At 46.9% G+C, this 17,931-nt stretch overlaps 1 protein-coding gene across 2 annotated transcripts in view; it reads right to left on the bottom strand.

Annotated features, from left to right (window-relative positions):
* Positions 1 to 17,931, bottom strand: part of TH (tyrosine hydroxylase) — an 85,311-nt gene that overhangs the window by 5,684 nt on the left and 61,696 nt on the right. For both annotated transcript variants that reach the window (XM_088458113.1, XM_088458114.1), the window contains exons 9-11: positions 16,043 to 16,112; positions 6,683 to 6,739; positions 3,824 to 3,919 (exon numbers count right to left, since the gene is read on the bottom strand). In XM_088458113.1, the coding sequence (XP_088314239.1) occupies positions 3,824 to 3,919; positions 6,683 to 6,739; positions 16,043 to 16,112 (223 nt within the window). The remainder of the gene's footprint in view (positions 1 to 3,823; positions 3,920 to 6,682; positions 6,740 to 16,042; positions 16,113 to 17,931) is intronic.

Below are 17,931 nucleotides of genomic sequence, written 5' to 3'. Positions count from 1 at the left end.
TTCTATCCTGTACTCTGATAGCATGGCTCCAGCATCTCAGTTCTATCCTGTACTCTGATAGCATGGCTCCAGCATCTCAGTTCTATCCTGTACTCTGATAGCATGGCTCCAGCATCTCAGTTCTATCCTGTACACTAATAGCATGGCTCCAGCATCTTAGTTCTATCCTGTACTCTGATAGCATGGCTCCAGCATCTCAGTTCTATCCCATACACTAATAGCATGGCTCTGGCTTCTCAGTTCTATCCCATACACTAATAGCATGGCTCCGGCATCTCAGTTCTATCCTGTACACTAATAGCATGGCTCCAGCATCTTAGTTCTATCCCGTACACTAATAGCATGGCTCCAGCATCTCGGTTCCATCCCATACACTAATAGCATGGCTCCTGCATCTCAGTTCTATCCTGTATAATAATAGCATAGCTCCATCATATCAGTTCTATCCCGTACACTAATAGCATGGCTCCAGCATCTTAGTTCTATCCTGTACTCTGATAGCATGGCTCCAGCATCTCAGTTCTATCCTGTACTCTGATAGCATGGCTCCAGCATCTCAGTTCTATCCCGTACACTAATAGCATGGCTCCGGCTTCTCAGTTCTATACCGTACACTAATAGCATGGCTCCGGCATCTCAGTTCTATCCTGTACTCTAATAGCATGGCTCCAGCGTCTCAGTTCTATCCCATACACTAATAGCATGGCTCCAGCATCTCAGTTCAGGTAGACATGCTGCATGTCCGTAGAGTCACTAGAGCCTTCAATTATCGGAGGATCTGCGCATGCACTGCGAATGTGTATGCAGTTGCTGTGTCTTTTGCGATGGCTCCAGTGGGCATCTCTATTCACTTCTGGGTGGCTGCGACACTTGCACACTTTCTCACATCCACAGCCTGCAAAATTGCAGCTGCGACCAGCATAGCTACAACTCTGAATCAGGCCCAGTATGTAAATCGCTTTAAGTCCTCTTGGTGCAAAGCCCTTATCAATACACTTTATTTGTGCAATGTTCAAGAGGACATACCTGCAATTATTATTATGGGGGTTACCCAACACCCTGTTTTCACAGCTTTGTACTACAACAGCTATATTGGTTGTGAGGCCCTTCTCATTGGACTACAGGAGCTATGAGGAGGGTGACCAGGAAATGAGGAGCACAGAAAACATATCAAGGAGACAGAACAATGACTAGCAATGAAAAAGTAAAAATAAAAATGAAGTGGATGTAAAGAAAAGACAGAGGGAAGAGAGGATTGGGTACGTTCCAAGTAGGAATAGAGAGAAGTTGGCATGAGAGAGAACAGCACTAACAAAAGCAAGATCAAAGTAGATATGAGCCCGAAAAAAGTAATCAGTAAGAGGTCCAATCAATCCAGTCACTGATGCAGGGTATGCAATGAATTTCATTATGAGGAAACTGAAATATATAAAGTCCACCCAAGAGGGAGATTTATACAGATGGATAATTTGCAAAAACATGGTCCCCTCTGTTACCCCCTTCCATGCCCTCTTTACCCCACCAATGCGCAGCCCGGTTCACTTTCCTCCACTATGTAGTCCAGACACTTCCTAGGTGCACCATTTTCCTCTACTGTACACATCCAATACCACTTTGTTCCCTATGCATTCCATTGCTCATACTATGTGCTCATAGGCAGACATACAGCCAATTAGACATGGAGCTTTCAATAGAATGTTGTCACCAATGGCAGTAAATGATCACCTGCAATTGAAAAACATGTCCTCTCCTCTATTGGTTGCTGTCCCCCTTTGAAAACCACAGATTTATACTCAACAGATTGGGTAAAGGCACTAAAGCTGTTGTTCTGTTCTATAAAAATGTACCTTATGGTTATGCTCATGCTGAAGTTGTTCAGACAAGATTGTGTTATTGAAGTGGTGAGTACAACTTTGAATTTTGCAGTGTTCTCTTTGCTACAAGCTCACATACGCCCTCTTGTGGGCATTTTGTATAGCTTGGACATACAGTACTGCAGCAATACAGTATAAAGCTTATGTAGCCTGGCCCTGTTCTCGCCTTGCACTTGGCATCAGTCAGATTTTTATGTTGTCAGGAAAACCACGAGGATCCTCTAGAGGTCTACATGGCCACCCCTGGTGTTTATCATTGTGATCTTGCTTACAGAGAAGGTTTTCTGAAGGCTCACAAGTTCTGCTTCAGTTACTTATATTAGATGTCAATAAAGCAGAAGTTACATTAGAATCCTGCAATAGTTATGTAAAACATGTTGTTTATCTTACAATTAAATGATTGCAGCTGTGTATTTAAATATTTTATGTGTATGACGTAAAGATAGCGAGGGTTGGCTTGGACCCTTGTGTACTTGGTTTATATTATCCTGAATTTTGCGAGCACCTTCTGTGCTAGCTTTGTGTACAGTGTATAGAAGTACACATTGCTCTTCCAGTTGTTTGCAGTATAACTTGTTTTTTTAATTGGATATTTTGAAGTCACTTGTATGATTTTTGAGCTAGATTGTGATCTTAATAGTTATTAGTTACAGAACATGTTCTAGACTCTTTTGAGTGAAATTGTGCACAGTATGGAATAGGTCTCCAAACAGGCAAGCTGATATGTGGCATATAAAAGTATAGGAGGGGCAGGGGGCTAGTGACCCCAAAAAGATATTAGAGGGCCGATGCAGATGGGAGGAGCGGGGCATGGGGGGTGGGGTAAATGTAGCATAATTTTTTTATATATATATATATTGGCCAAACACGTGGGCTGACCATAGTCATCTGTCAACAGAACTGTCAGACAAACCAAGGTATGATCCAATACATATTTTACTTACTTCTAAGCAATGTAGATTGCACACCGATTTGCTGATATCTACAGTACACCAATGCATACATGCCTACCCTCTCGGGACAGCCGGGAGATTCCTGAAAATCAGGTGGCGCTCCCAGGTGTCCGGAAAAGTAGGCAAATCTGGCTGGCTGCCACCCCCTTGCAACCCCATACACACCCCTTGTGTCACCGTGGCCCCGCCCCCGGGGAAGGGGGTGATTAGGGTTAGGCACTTAGAGGGGGGATTAGGGTTAGGCACTTGGTGGGGAAGTTAGGGTTAGGCACCCCTAAGGAGGGTTAGGGGGGTTAGGTTAGTAGATACTTACCTATCCACGATCAGGATTTCCAGCACTGTCGGGCTTCCGCTGCTTCTAACTCTGCTCTTTTCGGGCTGCCGCTGACGGCAATCGTCAGCAGCAGCTGCCTAAACCTAAGTCCCCTGGGGGGGTGCTTAACTCTAACCACCCCCCGGGGGTGCCTAACCCTAAACCTCCCTCCCCCTAGCCTAACCCTAACCTCCCGGGGGGGGTGCCTAACCCTAAGTCCCCCCCGGGAGCCCTAAACCTAACCCTCCCCCCCCCCGCCAGCTGTCCGCTGCGGTGCCCGGCATCCGCTCGATCGGGATGCCGGGTGTCGGTCTCCTGACGTCGGGCAAATGACAGGCGGCTAGATTTAGATGCCTCTCATTCGTCCCTAGTCGGGATAAAGCAGTCTGGAAGCCGGCGGTCAGGATTTAGACCATCGGCTTCCAGACTACATCCCCTGCGGACCACTTGTAGCGCCCTATAAATAAAGTTTAATAATAATACTATCAAATGTTTTTCCCCACTTCTTAGAGTGTAAGCTTCTGTTCAAGTTGTTGTATATTATATGTTTCTATCATTATATTCTTGTACAAGGCTTTATAAATTAAGGAGAATAATAACTATAATCCCCAATTGAGCAGGTTTTCTTAAGACTTCACATACATTTACTGATCTTCTCTAAGCCTGTACAGAGCTTTACATACCAACAATTCACCATAGGATGATAGTAGACCAGCACCATATGCCTTCATTTCCCCATCTTGCTTACATAGACCGAACTCCACAGTAAACCAGTAAAGCTGCAGGAACACAACATAATGTGTCAGCGCAATATAATCAGTACAATATAATACATCAGTACAGTATAACAGTTCAGTACAATATAATACATCAGGACAGTATACTACATCAGTATAATATAAAATTCAGTACAATATAATAGATTATAAAACTGTCAAAGCGTCTTTATATCTCAGGGATTATTGTAGTGCAGGAAATGTGACAGAGGTTTGTATAGGAACATGACCCAATGTTTATTTATTTACAAAGTGATGATGTATTACAGTCAGAGGTATTATGCAGGTCATTGCCATTATGGCTGTATGGTCCCAGATGACCGTGCTTTACTTTTATTCCACTCTAGGAAAAAATTGGATCACTTGGATGCTCGGATTACTTATCCATTTTATTAAATCAGTCAAAGCATTAACATTGATTGTTTGGCAATCCCCTAACTCTAACTTTAATGGTGTTTGTGACTGAGGTTAATGATATAATGCACATGTAGGGATTCATTCACACTATCCTCCTTGAGAACATCTCTTGTCATTGGCACTTGAGTGCCTATTTATCATTATTTATACATGTAAATTCTATATTGCAGCTTATCGCACCAAAAAATTGGACTTTTTGTCACTGTTAACTAAGGCCCTCATTCAGAGCCGTTCGCTATTTGCGGTCGTTCGTTTAAAAACAAGGGGTGGCTATTCAAATGATCCGTACGCACATTGCAGTCTGTTCACACCTCTAAGTCTGAACGAACGAGCAAAACATACGCTCGTTTATTTGTTAAAAACGCCCCCTGGCCGCTCGCACCATACGTCATGTCCGCTATTTATTAGATTAATCGAGTACATCGACCAGCGTATGAACTGCTCGCTATTCTTGTGGTTGGTGTTTGCTACCACAAATTTGCGAGCAGTTCTGGCTCTAAAATAACCCAGTGACGTGGTCATTGACGCTGCTGTTTTAAATATACACACCCATAAAACGCCCGTTTTGACCTTTAAGCACGCCTGCGATCGGATCTCCACTCCCCATTTTCAAGCACCTTCCCCTGTTACCACCCACATACGCCTCATTCTGTCACTCAAAATAGCAGGCACTCGCTATATAGCGTACAAACGATTTTCGGCCGCACTGACTGGTTCGCGCATGCGTACTAAAAAGCGTACGCATGCGCAGATGTGCAAACATCGCTCGGAACGAGCGTACTGCCGCTAACGAGCGGCTCTGAATGAGGGCCTAAATACTGTGATATCCCAATGTCAGCTGAGCAAAACGCAGCTACCACCAAAACAATGAGAGAGAAATACAGTATTGTTCTGAAGTCCTACATTGTGCTCTTGTGGGGGCCCGATGCATGCAAGTCATCGAGAGCCCGGATTTTATATTTTAGCACAACTACTACAGAAGAAAGAAAAGCTAAATAATATCTACAAATAAACTCCCCAAAAATCAAACAACTTTCATGCATATAATTATAGTGGTGAGGGGAAGGAAATGGCTTGGTAAGGTGGCATGAAATGACTAGGTAAGCAGTATGAAATGGATGGGTGAGTGGTATGATATGACTGGTGGGGGAATGAAATGCCTGGAGGGCATTAAATGTGTGGTGAAGGGAGCATAAAATGGCTGGGCTAGGGATATTGGACCTCATTCAGAGGCGGTCGTTAGTTGCAAGCGGTCACACTGAATCAGGGTGGACGCTTGCATCCTGAACGACCGCCTCCTTGTCAATCGCTAAGCTGTGGGTTAACACCCACAGCTCTAGCGACTGACATGGGTGATGGTCGCGATGGTCTTGGGGCTTACGACCAGACCCTAAGGTTGGGTCTGGGCACTCGTAAGCCCAGGGAGCTTCCTGTTCTGATCGAGCAGGAAGCTGCCCCACTAACATCAGCAATGATGTCAGTGGGGCCGCCCCCAAAAGGCAAGCGTTCCGGCGGAAACGCCACCGTTTGGGCAGACATGCCACCTGCCCGCCTCCCAAACGGGGCGAGATGTCACTCACCATCGACAGCTCGTCCTGTCTGCTGCGAGACCACTAGCGACGGAGCGTCCATTGCTAGCCGGGTCTCGCACATGCGCACGACGGAGCCGGCTCTGTCGTGCGCATGCTCAGTGGGTCAACATCGAGTCGGTTGCGAGCGCTCAGTACTTGCAACTGACTCTGAATGACCCCCATTATGTGGACGGGTAAAGTGAATGAAATGGCTCGGTAAGGTGGCATGAAATGGATGGGTGAGGGTATGATATAGCTGGTGGGGGCATGAAATATCTGGTGAGGAGACATGTAATGGCTGAGTGAGGTTCATGAAATGGCAGGGTGAGGGGCATGAATTGGTTTGGTAAGGGGTATGAAATGGCAGGGTGATGGGCATGAAATGGCTTGGTAGGGGGGCATGAAATGGCAGGGTGAAGGGCATGAAATGGCAGGGTGGGTGGCATGAAACAGCTTGGTAAGGGGGCATGAAATGGTAGGGTGAGGGGCATGAAATGGCAGGGTGAGGGGCGTGAAATGACGGATGAGGTTCATGAACTGGCTTAGTTAGGGGACATGAAATGACTTGGTTAGGGGGCATGAAATAGCTGAGTAAGGGGCAACATGTCTCCATGCTACACTTCTGTTATCAAGTGAAGTTAGGTCAACCCAGATCCTACTTGGTGCACAGCGTAAAATCTTTTTATTTAGTTACATACATTTGGCTTCATACTTGTCATACAATATACAGAGCTCTCCGCGCTCATCTGCATTAACAGAAGCGCCTCACAGTTCTTACCGTCGCCAGCTTCTCTATCTCTTCATCTGTCACTCCAAGCGATGCCAAACCAATGTCCTGAATGAGAAATACTTTATGAACCGGAGGGTAAATGGTAATGATTTTATGAATATATTTTCCTTTTATACCTGGAGTGTGATATACATCATATCATGATGTATGAAAGGAGATGCAAGTGATCACACTTCTTATACTTGTGACAGCATTATAAGATTATTATTGGGTTGGGTATGGGATGCGGCAGTTGGGATATCAGCTGTCAAAAGACCAACAGGTATATAAACTACATCCCATTATTACTATATGGGATAACGTGCCCCTAGTTTGAATTATAATGAGTTACTCAGGCCTTTAGAATAAGGAAGTAACAGGCCGCATGCTACAGTCATGTGCTTTGAAATGCTTAATTGGGATATCACGGAGTGGCATTAAATCGTCATTGCTGCATTAAGAGCCACCTCCTAAATGCCTAGATTTATTGCTTGGTATATTTCTATCATGTTTGGCTGACTTGTTACTATAGTGGCCCGCAAGTTATTATGAACTGAAGCAAAAATGACTCAAGTGTCTATTAGAGGACTTGCTATAGATAATGCATGCTACAATATAATACATCATTCCATCAGCAAGCGCTCCAAAGCATATCCTTAAAATATGGTCTAACTGTCCGTAATTTAAATTCTCGCCTTCCCACAAAAGAGAGAACAAAAACAAAGAGGTCTAAAGTTATTTTTAGTACTTACTCTAAATTTGCCCATTTAGTAGGTGATTTCTCAAATCTTCTAAAGAGGACCAGTGGAGGTGTGTTGCTGCCCCATAGCAAGCGAGTAGATTTTAGTTACCATCTAGTACAGTCTATAAAATGATATCTGAAATCTGTCCTCTATAAGGTTTAGTATATCTCCCCGATAAATAGATCTATCTCTTCTGATAGTGACCATACAGATACTTGGCTCAGGAATATCCCTAAACACCAATGTAACCCTGAGGATTGTGATAAACAAGCTTGTGTTGTTGATTTGCATATACAGGGCCTAATTCAGAGATGGTTTACATTAGGGGTGAGCGGGTTCGGATTTCTGAAATCCGAACCCCCCCGAGCCCCCCCGATCCGAGGCCGATCCGAGTCAGGCTCGACTTTTCCCGCCTGACTCAGATCGGAAATCGAGGCAAAACGTCATCATCCCGCCTTCCGGGTCTCGCGGGTTTTGGATTCAAAGTAGTGCCAAGCGTGCGCCTGTGTCCCATAAGTAAAAGGCCGGCTGGCTTGTCTGTTAAAGGGTGCTGTGACCCCCAAAGGGCACTCAAAACAAAATAAAAAATATTTTCTGTATTTGTGAATTGTGTGCACTGTGGCTGCACGTGCATCAACAAAGGAGCAGCGCCAAGCGTGCGCCTGTGTCCCATAAGTAAAGGGCCGGCTGTCTTGTCCGTTAAAGGGTGCTGTAACCAGTGGCATAACTAGGGTATTTGGAGCCCAGGGCAAATTTCAAAAGGGAGCCCCACCACCACCACCACCCCGATATGTGCATGCGCCTTTGGCGCGCGGGGGGAAAAAGGGCGTGGTCACTTAAAAATGGGGCGTGTCAACATGACACACCCCTTTATTTTCACGCTGTACATTCCTATCCATATGCACCTTAACCCCAGTAGTACCCTTTATACAGTAGCCCCAGTATGCAGTTGTGGTCCCTCTTATGCAGGCCCATAGTAGTGCCCCTTATACAGTATCCCCAGTAGTGGTCCCCCCTTATACAGCCCCCAATTAGTTCCCCTTACTCAGTGCCCCCAGTAGTGGTCCCCCCAAATGCAGTGCCCTATGTAGTGTTCCCCCTTATGCAGTGCCCCCAGTAGCAGTCCCCACAATGCAGTGCACCCAGTAGTGGTATCCCCTTATGCAGTGCCCTTTATATAGTGCCCCCAGTAGTAGTCCCCCCCTATGCAGTGCCCTTTATATAGTGCCCCCAGCAGTAGTCTCCCTCATGCAAGTTTCCCAGTAGTGGTCCCCCTTATGCAGGCACCCAGTAGTGATCCCCCCTATCTAGTGCCCCCTGTAGTGGTCCCCGCAGTACCCCTAGCAGTAAGCCCTTTATATAGTGCCCCCAGCAGTAGTCCCCCCCTCCCATGCAGTGCCCCCAGTAGTGGTCCCCCTGATGCAGGCTCCCAGTAGTGAGCCCCCTATCCAGTGGACCCTGTAGTGGTCCTTCCTGTTATTGCCCCCAGTTGTGGTCCCCCCAGTGCAGTGCCCCTAGTAGTAGGCCCCTTTTATAATGCCCCCAGTAGTAGTTCCCCCCCCCAAGTAGTGGTCCCCAGTAGAGGTTCCCCCTCCCGATTAAGTGCCCCCTGTAATAGCCCCCCCCAGTAGAGGTCCTCCCAATAATGGTGCCCCCAGTAATAGCCCCCCCAAGTAGAGGTCCTCCTAATAGTGGTGCCCCCAGTAATAGCCCCCCCCAGTAGAGGTCCTCCCAATAATGGTGCCCCCAGTAATAGCCCCCCCCAGTAGAGGTCCTCCTAATAATGGTGCCCCCAGTAATAGCCCCCCCCAGTAGAGTTCCTCCCAATAATGGTGCCCCCAGTAATAGCACCCCCCAGTAGAGGTCCTCCTAATAATGGTGCCCCCAGTAGTAGCCCCCCCATTGTACCCCCACCCCAGTAGAGGTCCCCCCAGTGGTAGCCACCCCCGTTGTGCCCCCAGTAGTGCTGACAGGTTTTTAAAAATATATATATAAAAACATACTTACCTGAATCCACGCTGCTGCTGCTCCTCCAGTCTGCGACGCCGCTGCCGCTGCCCGCCAGTCCTCCCGGGCTGGCGCGCTCAGCATAATGGGACAGACGTCACGATGTCTGTCCCATTACCGACTGCAGGAGCCAGACGGAAGTCCGGCTCTTGCAGTGGGTGCTGCAGCAGTCAATGAGAGTCTATCTGACTCTCATTGGCTGCTGTTTAACACACACATCGCTGCCAGCGCTGGCGGCGATGCGTGTGTTGTGCACAGCCTGAGCCCGCCACCTGTCGCTATTGGGCAAGCGCTCAGGGGGAGGGAACGGGCTCAGGTGTGCAGCACAGGACCGGTGCTGGAAGCCTAGCACCGGTCCTGTATAAATATGTAGCGCTGAACGCACTCATTGCGGTCGGCGCTACACTAGTGGCTAACTAGGGTGGGCCGGACCATGGCCGGTGGCGCCCCCCCACGCCACCGGTCCCACGGCGCCCAGGGCACGCACCCTGCCTGTCCCCCCCTAGTTACGCCACTGGCTGTAACCCCCAAAGGGCACTCCAAGCAAAATAAAAATATATATATTTTGTGTTTGTGTATTGTGTGCGCAGTAGCCGCACGTGCATCAACAAAGTAGTGCCAAGCGTGCGCCTGTGTCATAGGTAAAGGGCCGGCTGGCTTGACCATTAACGGGTGCTGTAACCCCCAAAGTGCACTCCAAAAAAAATATATTTTTTTGTGTTTGTGAATTGTGTGCACTGTGGCTGCACGTGCATCAACAAAGGAGCAGCGCCAAGCGTGCGCCTGTGTCCCATAAGTAAAAGGCCGGCTGTCTTGTCCGTTAAAGTGTGCTGTAACCAGTGGCATAACTAGGGTATTTGGAGCCCCGGGCAAATTTCAAAAGGGAGCCCCACCACCACCACCCCGATATGTGCATGCGCCTTTGGCGCGCGGGGGAAAAAAAGGGCGTGGTCACTTAAAAATGGGGCGTGTCAACATGACACACCCCTTTATTTTCACGCTGTACATTCCTATCCATATGCACCTTACCCCAGTAGTACCCTTTATACAGTACCCCCAGTATGCAGTTGTGGTCCCTCTTATGCAGGCCCATAGTAGTGCCCCTTATACAGTATCCCCAGTAGTGGTCCCCCCTTATACAGCCCCCAATTAGTTCCCCTTACTCAGTGCCCCCAGTAGTGGTCCCCCCAAATGCAGTGCCCTATGTAGTGTTCCCCCTTATGCAGTGCCCCCAGTAGCAGTCCCCACAATGCAGTGCACCCAGTAGTGGTATCCCCTTATGCAGTGCCCTTTATATAGTGCCCCCAGTAGTAGTCCCCCCCTATGCAGTGCCCTTTATATAGTGCCCCCAGCAGTAGTCTCCCTCATGCAAGTTTCCCAGTAGTGGTCCCCCTTATGCAGGCACCCAGTAGTGATCCCCCCTATCTAGTGCCCCCTGTAGTGGTCCCCGCAGTACCCCTAGCAGTAAGCCCTTTATATAGTGCCCCCAGCAGTAGTCCCCCCCTCCCATGCAGTGCCCCCAGTAGTGGTCCCCCTGATGCAGGCTCCCAGTAGTGACCCCCCTATCCAGTGGACCCTGTAGTGGTCCTTCCTGTTATTGCCCCCAGTTGTGGTCCCCCCAGTGCAGTGCCCCTAGTAGTAGGCCCCTTTTATAATGCCCCCAGTAGTAGTCCCCCCCCCAAGTAGTGGTCCCCAGTAGAGGTTCCCCCTCCCGATTAAGTGCCCCCTGTAATAGCCCCCCCCAATAGAGGTCCTCCCAATAATGGTGCCCCCAGTAATAGCCCCCCCAAGTAGAGGTCCTCCTAATAGTGGTGCCCCCAGTAATAGCCCCCCCCAGTAGAGGTCCTCCCAATAATGGTGCCCCCAGTAATAGCCCCCCCCAGTAGAGGTCCTCCTAATAATGGTGCCCCCAGTAATAGCCCCCCCCAGTAGAGTTCCTCCCAATAATGGTGCCCCCAGTAATAGCACCCCCCAGTAGAGGTCCTCCTAATAATGGTGCCCCCAGTAGTAGCCCCCCCGTTGTACCCCCACCCCAGTAGAGGTCCCCCCAGTGGTAGCCACCCCCGTTGTGCCCCCAGTAGTGCTGACAGGTTTTTAAAAATATATATATAAAAACATACTTACCTGAATCCACGCTGCTGCTGCTCCTCCAGTCTGCGACGCCGCTGCCGCTGCCCGCCAGTCCTCCCGGGCTGGCGCGCTCAGCATAATGGGACAGACGTCACGATGTCTGTCCCATTACCGACTGCAGGAGCCGGACGGAAGTCCGGCTCTTGCAGTGGGTGCTGCAGCAGTCAATGAGAGTCTATCTGACTCTCATTGGCTGCTGTTTAACACACACATCGCTGCCAGCGCTGGCGGCGATGCGTGTGTTGTGCACAGCCTGAGCCCGCCACCTGTTGCTATTGGGCAAGCGCTCAGGGGGAGGGAACGGGCTCAGGTGTGCAGCACAGGACCGGTGCTGGAAGCCTAGCACCGGTCCTGTATAAATATGTAGCGCTGAACGCACTCATTGCGGTCGGCGCTACACTAGTGGCTAACTAGGGTGGGCCGGACCATGGCCGGTGGCGCCCCCCCACGCCACCGGTCCCACGGCGCCCAGGGCACGCACCCTGCCTGTCCCCCCCTAGTTACGCCACTGGCTGTAACCCCCAAAGGGCACTCCAAGCAAAATAAAAATATATATATTTTGTGTTTGTGTATTGTGTGCGCAGTAGCCGCACGTGCATCAACAAAGTAGTGCCAAGCGTGCGCCTGTGTCATAGGTAAAGGGCCGGCTGGCTTGACCGTTAACGGGTGCTGTAACCCCCAAAGTGCACTCCAAAAAAAATAAAAAAATATATTTTTTTGTGTTTGTGAATTGTGTGCACTGTGGCTGCACGTGCATCAACAAAGGAGCAGCGCCAAGCGTGCGCCTGTGTCCCATAAGTAAAGGGCCAGCTGGCTTGTCCATTAAAGGGTGCTGTAACCCCCAAATTGCACTCCAAAAAAAATATATATTTTTGTGTTAGTGAATTGTGTGCACTGTGGCTGCACGTGCATCAACAAAGGAGCAGCGCCAAGCGTGCGCCTGTGTCCCATAAGTAAAGGGCCGGCTGGCTTGTCCGTTAAAGGGTGCTGTAACCCCCAAAGGGCACTCCAAACAAAATAAAAACATATTTTCTGTGTTTGTGAATTGTGTGCACTGTGGCTGCATGTGCATCAACAAAGGAGCAGCGCCAAGTGTGCGCCTGTGTCCCATAAGTAAAGGGCCGGCTGGCTCATTTCTTAAAGGGTGGTGTAACCCACAAAGTGCACTAGTCTCCAACAAAAATAAAAATTATTTTCTGTGTTTGTGTGCACCTTAGCTGCACGTATATATCAATATAACATAAATGGAGGACCAAACTTTCTCCGATAAAAATAAAATAGGGAAAGATCAAGAACCACTTCCTCCTAGTGCTGTTGCTGCTGCTGGGAGTTGTTCATCATCCCAGAGAGGAAGTAGGAACACCACTACTTTTACTAAACAATTGATCCTCCAACAGTCCTTAGCGAGGAGGATGAAGTACGACAGCAGTCATCCTGAAGCAAAATGTATAATTGAGGCCTTAACTGCTATGTTGGTGTTAGACGTGCATCCGGTATCCGCCATTAGTGCAGTGGGATTTAGACAATTGATGGAGGTAGTGTATCCCCGGTTCCAAATCCCGTCTAGATTCCACCTGCATCCTCAAAGCAGCAGCGACAAGTGTGCGTCTGTCTGTTAAAGGGTGGTGTAACCCTCAAAGTGCGCTCCACAAACAATAAAAAAATTCTTCTTTTTTTTCTGTCTTTGTGAAATGTGTGGGCTGTAGCCGCACCTGCATCCTCAAAGCAGCAGCAACAAGCGTGTGTCTGTCTGTTAAAGGGTGGTGTAACCCTCAAAATGCACTCCACAAACAATAAAAAAATTCTTTTTTTTCTGTCTTTGTGAAATGTGTGGGCTGTAGCCGCACCTGCATCCTCAAAGCAGCAGCAACAAGCATGCGTCTGTCTGTTAAAGGGTGGTGTAACCCTCAAAGTGCGCTCCACAAACAATAAAAAAATTCTTCTTTTTTTTCTGTCTTTGTGAAATGTGTGGGCTGTAGCCGCACCTGCATCCTCAAAGTAGCAGCAACAAGCGTGCCTCTGTCTGTTAAAGGGTGGTGTAACCCTCAAAGTGCGCTCCACAAACAATAAAAAAATTCTTCTTTTTTTTCTGTCTTTGTGAAATGTGTGGGCTGTAGCCGCACCTGCATCCTCAAAGTAGCAGCGACAAGCGTGCGTCTGTCTGTTAAAGGGTGGTGTAACCCTCAAAGTGCGCTCCACAAACAATTAAAAAAAATCTTCTTTTTTTTCTGTCTTTGTGAAATGTGTGGGCTGTAGCCGCACCTGCATCCTCAAAGTAGCAGCGACAAGCGTGCCTCTGTCTGTTAAAGGGTGGTGTAACCCTCAAAGTGCGCTCCACAAACAATAAAAAAATTCTTCTTTTCTTTTCTGTCTTTGTGAAATGTGTGGGCTGTAGCCGCACCTGCATCCTCAAAGCAGCAGCGACAAGCGTGCGTCTGTCTGTTAAAGGGTGGTGTAACCCTCAAAGTGCGCTCCACAAACAATAAAAAAATTCTTCTTTTTTTTTCTGTCTTTGTGAAATGTGTGGGCTGTAGCCGCACCTGCATCCTCAAAGCAGCAGCGACAAGCGTGCGTCTGTCTGTTAAAGGGTGGTGTAACCGTCAAAGTGCGCTCCACAAACAATAAAAAAATTCTTCTTTTTTTTCTGTCTTCGTGAAATGTGTGGGCTGTACCCACACCTGCATCCTCAAAGCAGCAGCGACAAGCATGCGTCTGTCTGTTAAAGGGTGGTGTAACCCTCAAAGTGCGCTCCACAAACAATAAAAAAATTCTTCTTTTTTTTCTGTCTTTGTGAATTGTGTGGGCTGTAGCCGCACCTGCATCCTCAAAGCAGCAGCGACAAGCGTGCGTCTGTCTGTTAAAGGATTACATCGGTGACAGCATCCAAGTAGGCATGTCAGACAGTCCGTACATGTACTGGCAGGAAAAAGAGGCAATTTGGAGGCCCCTGTACAAACTGGCTCTATTTTACCTGAGTTGCCCCCCCTCCAGTGTGTACTCCGAAAGAGTGTTTAGTGCAGCCGGGAACTTTGTCAGCGAAAGGCGTAGGAGGTTGCTTCCACAAAATGTGGAGAAGATGATGTTCATAAAAATGAATTATCAACTCTTCCAGGGAGACCAGCCTCCATAACGTACAGAGGGACCTGTGGTGGTGGATTCCAGCGGGGACGAATTAATACTCTGTGAGGATGAGGATGTACACAACACTGAAGAGGGTGAGGAATCGGTGAATGAGGAGGATGAGGACGACATCTTGCCTCCGTAGAGCCAGTTTGTGCAGGGACAGATTAATGCCAGCTTGTTTTGTGGGGGCCCAAACGAACCAATCATTTCAGCCACAGTCGTGTGGCAGACCCTGGCGCTGAAATGATTGGTTTGTTAAAGTGTGCATGTCCCGTTTATACAACATAAGGGTGGGTGGGAAGGCCCAAGGACAATTCCATCTTGCACCTCTTTTTTTTCTTTGCATTATGTACTGTTTGCGGCCTAGTTTTTCAAACTGCCATCCTGTCTGCCACTGCAGTGTCACTCCTAGATGGGCCACGTGTTTGTGCCGCCCACTCGTGTCGCTTAGCATAGTCATCCAGCTACCTCGGTGCAACCTTTTGGACATAAAAACAGTATTGTGAGGTGTGAGGTGTTCAGAATAGTCTGGAAATGAGTGGAAATTAAGGTTATTGAGGTTAATAATAGCACAGGAGCATAAAAACCCACAAATTCTGTGATTTTAGCTGTTTTTATGCTTTTTTTAAAAAAAAATACAGATACAAAACCCAGAACCCAAAACCTGGAAGGGTGGTTTTGGCAAAACCAATCTAGATCCAAAACACGAAGGAAGATCCAAAACCAAAACACAAAATACGAAAAGTGGCCGGTGTACACCCCTAGTTTACATACATCTCCAATGATTGACATGCTGCCACTGTTTGGAGGCAGGGAAGGGGCATAGATGGCCGGCGTTACAGAAAATGGGGGCATGTCGGCCCAGTTATCTGGGCACGCTGAGGCCAGTGGCTGCATCCACTGGCCCCAGCAGTGTGAAAACACTCAGGGTTACTCAGGCAACTGATGGTCACACAGATGATCCAATGCTGTGTCTTCGAATGCAGGAGAGGATCAGAAAAGCCGACAGTGGGCGGCTTTCTACTACATACTGCTTTTACATATTTTCGCACAGCGTCTGCGTAACGGAGGCAGCTACTGTGCATTTAGCGTCCATCTCTGAAGCAGGCCCACATTCCCATGTCCACAATGTCTGGTTCACAATAGTCACACCAGAATTACAGATTATGCATTCTGAAATAAAACTAGCTACATATATGTCAATTTAGTGGACATAAAGTACTTCAAAGTTGACATGTATGTATATAACTGGCAAAATGGTCTTTCAGCCATGTCTAATGCAAAATTGGCCCCAGACATAGTCATTCAGACTCAAGTAGTTGATCTTGGTGAATCTAGCGTTAGGCATACACACATCTGCACATACCTGAGAAAACTGAGCAAATGTTTTATCTGCCAACATAGGTACATGTCCCAGCAGCTCGTGGCAGCAGTCTCTGCAGAGTGACACAAGGTAAGTAGTGATTACAATAAGTGAACAAAGTCGCTAAACACCATATTCTTATCACCATATTGATGTATGTTCTCTATCTACCATTATTCAGCTTCTTTTCTGTATGTTCGCTCTCTGTGACCTCCTGGGGACCAGTCAGGCTCAAAGACTAGCCAGGATATTGTCACACTGTTTTACTTTGCTCTGTCCCATGGACTATCTATATAACTATCTATCTATCTTTCTATCTAGATAGAACCTACTTTCCCTTTCATCTGCCTGTAGCTTCTCTCGCCAACTTATATATCTAGAACTTTCTTCAACTGTCATCTGCACTACCTCATTGACATATATATTTTTATTACAACTGACACTACAGTATTTGCCTAGATCTATCTACTGTATCTATCTATCTATCTACAGTCAGGTGCATAAATATTGGGACATTGACAGAATTTTCAGATTTTGGCCTCTATTCACCACCACAATGGCTTTGAAATGAAACAAACAATATGTGCTTTAACTGCAGACTTTCAGATTTAATTTGAGGGTAATTACATCCAAATCAGGGGAACGGTGTAGGAATTACAACGGTTTCTATATGTGCCTCCCACTTTTTAAGGGGCCAAAAGTAATGGGACAAACTCAACAATCCTAAATCTAACTTTCACTTTTTAATACTTTGTTGCATATCCTTTGCAGGCAATTACAACCTGAAGTCTGGAACGCATACACATCACCAGACGCTGGGTTTCATCCCTGGTGATGCTCTGCCAGGCCTTTACTGCAAATGTCTTCAGTTCCTGCTTGTTCTTGGGGCATTTTCCCTTCAGTTTTGTCTTCACCAAGTGAAATGCATGCTCAATCGGATTCAGGTCAGGGGATTGACTTGGCCATAGCATAACATTCCACTTTTTAGCCTTAAAAACTCTTTGGTTGCTTTTGCAGTATGCTTCGGGTGGTGAATAGCATTTTTATTTTATTATATGTGTCTTTTCACTTTATGATTGTATGTATTCACTTGTATATTTCGCCACTCCCCCCTTTTTTTTTGTTATTTACAGTATTTTCACAGCATGTTTACTGTTATTTGTTTGTGTGTTACCATTCTCCTATTTTGATACACCTACCTGCGTTATTTATCAAATGGTCTATATACATTGACATAGTTTTATAATAGATGTATACCAGTATCTATTGTATTATTCCTTTTGTTATTTGCAGTAGCCAAGCACATTGTAGCATTATTGCAGATTTTCTGCCAACTGAGCACTACTACTGCGGTTTATTTTGATAACTTCTGCAGTATTATGATAGATGTGATACTATAGGCTGCATTGTATCTCCTTGAATAAATATTGTATCACAGACCTATAAGTGTTATAATCTCAAATATATACGGAGGATCCCTATTTACGGAGTTACATTTTATTATTAGATTCTTCAGTATCAAACTGATAGGTGTGTACTATGCTATATTTTAATGCATACATTTTTAATATCTATCTTTATATGCAGAAGTGTGCCCCATTCCTGGAGTTACTTTGCCTGACAACCTATATGTCACAGTCTATTGAAACACATTGCCGGGAACACAATTGTGCTTGCCTCCTGGGAGTCATTTCTTTATGTTGGAGGAACAGCTTTTTAATTGTTTCAATGCAATATATACTATAGCTACATACATTATCAATTCACCTCTGTGGTGGTGTCTGTCAGGGTGCCCATCTTTCTGTACGGTGATGCAGGAGATTCACTTTATTAGTGATTATTGAAAGAACCATTGACTCCAATGCCCTTGTCAGTCAGAAACCGTCCTAATG

Source organism: Taudactylus pleione, unplaced genomic scaffold (genome assembly GCF_031769625.1).
Source record: "Taudactylus pleione unplaced genomic scaffold, aTauple2 ptg000810l, whole genome shotgun sequence".
Classification (NCBI taxonomy): Eukaryota; Metazoa; Chordata; class Amphibia; order Anura; family Myobatrachidae; genus Taudactylus; species Taudactylus pleione.
This window is presented reverse-complemented; position numbering and strand designations above follow the sequence as displayed.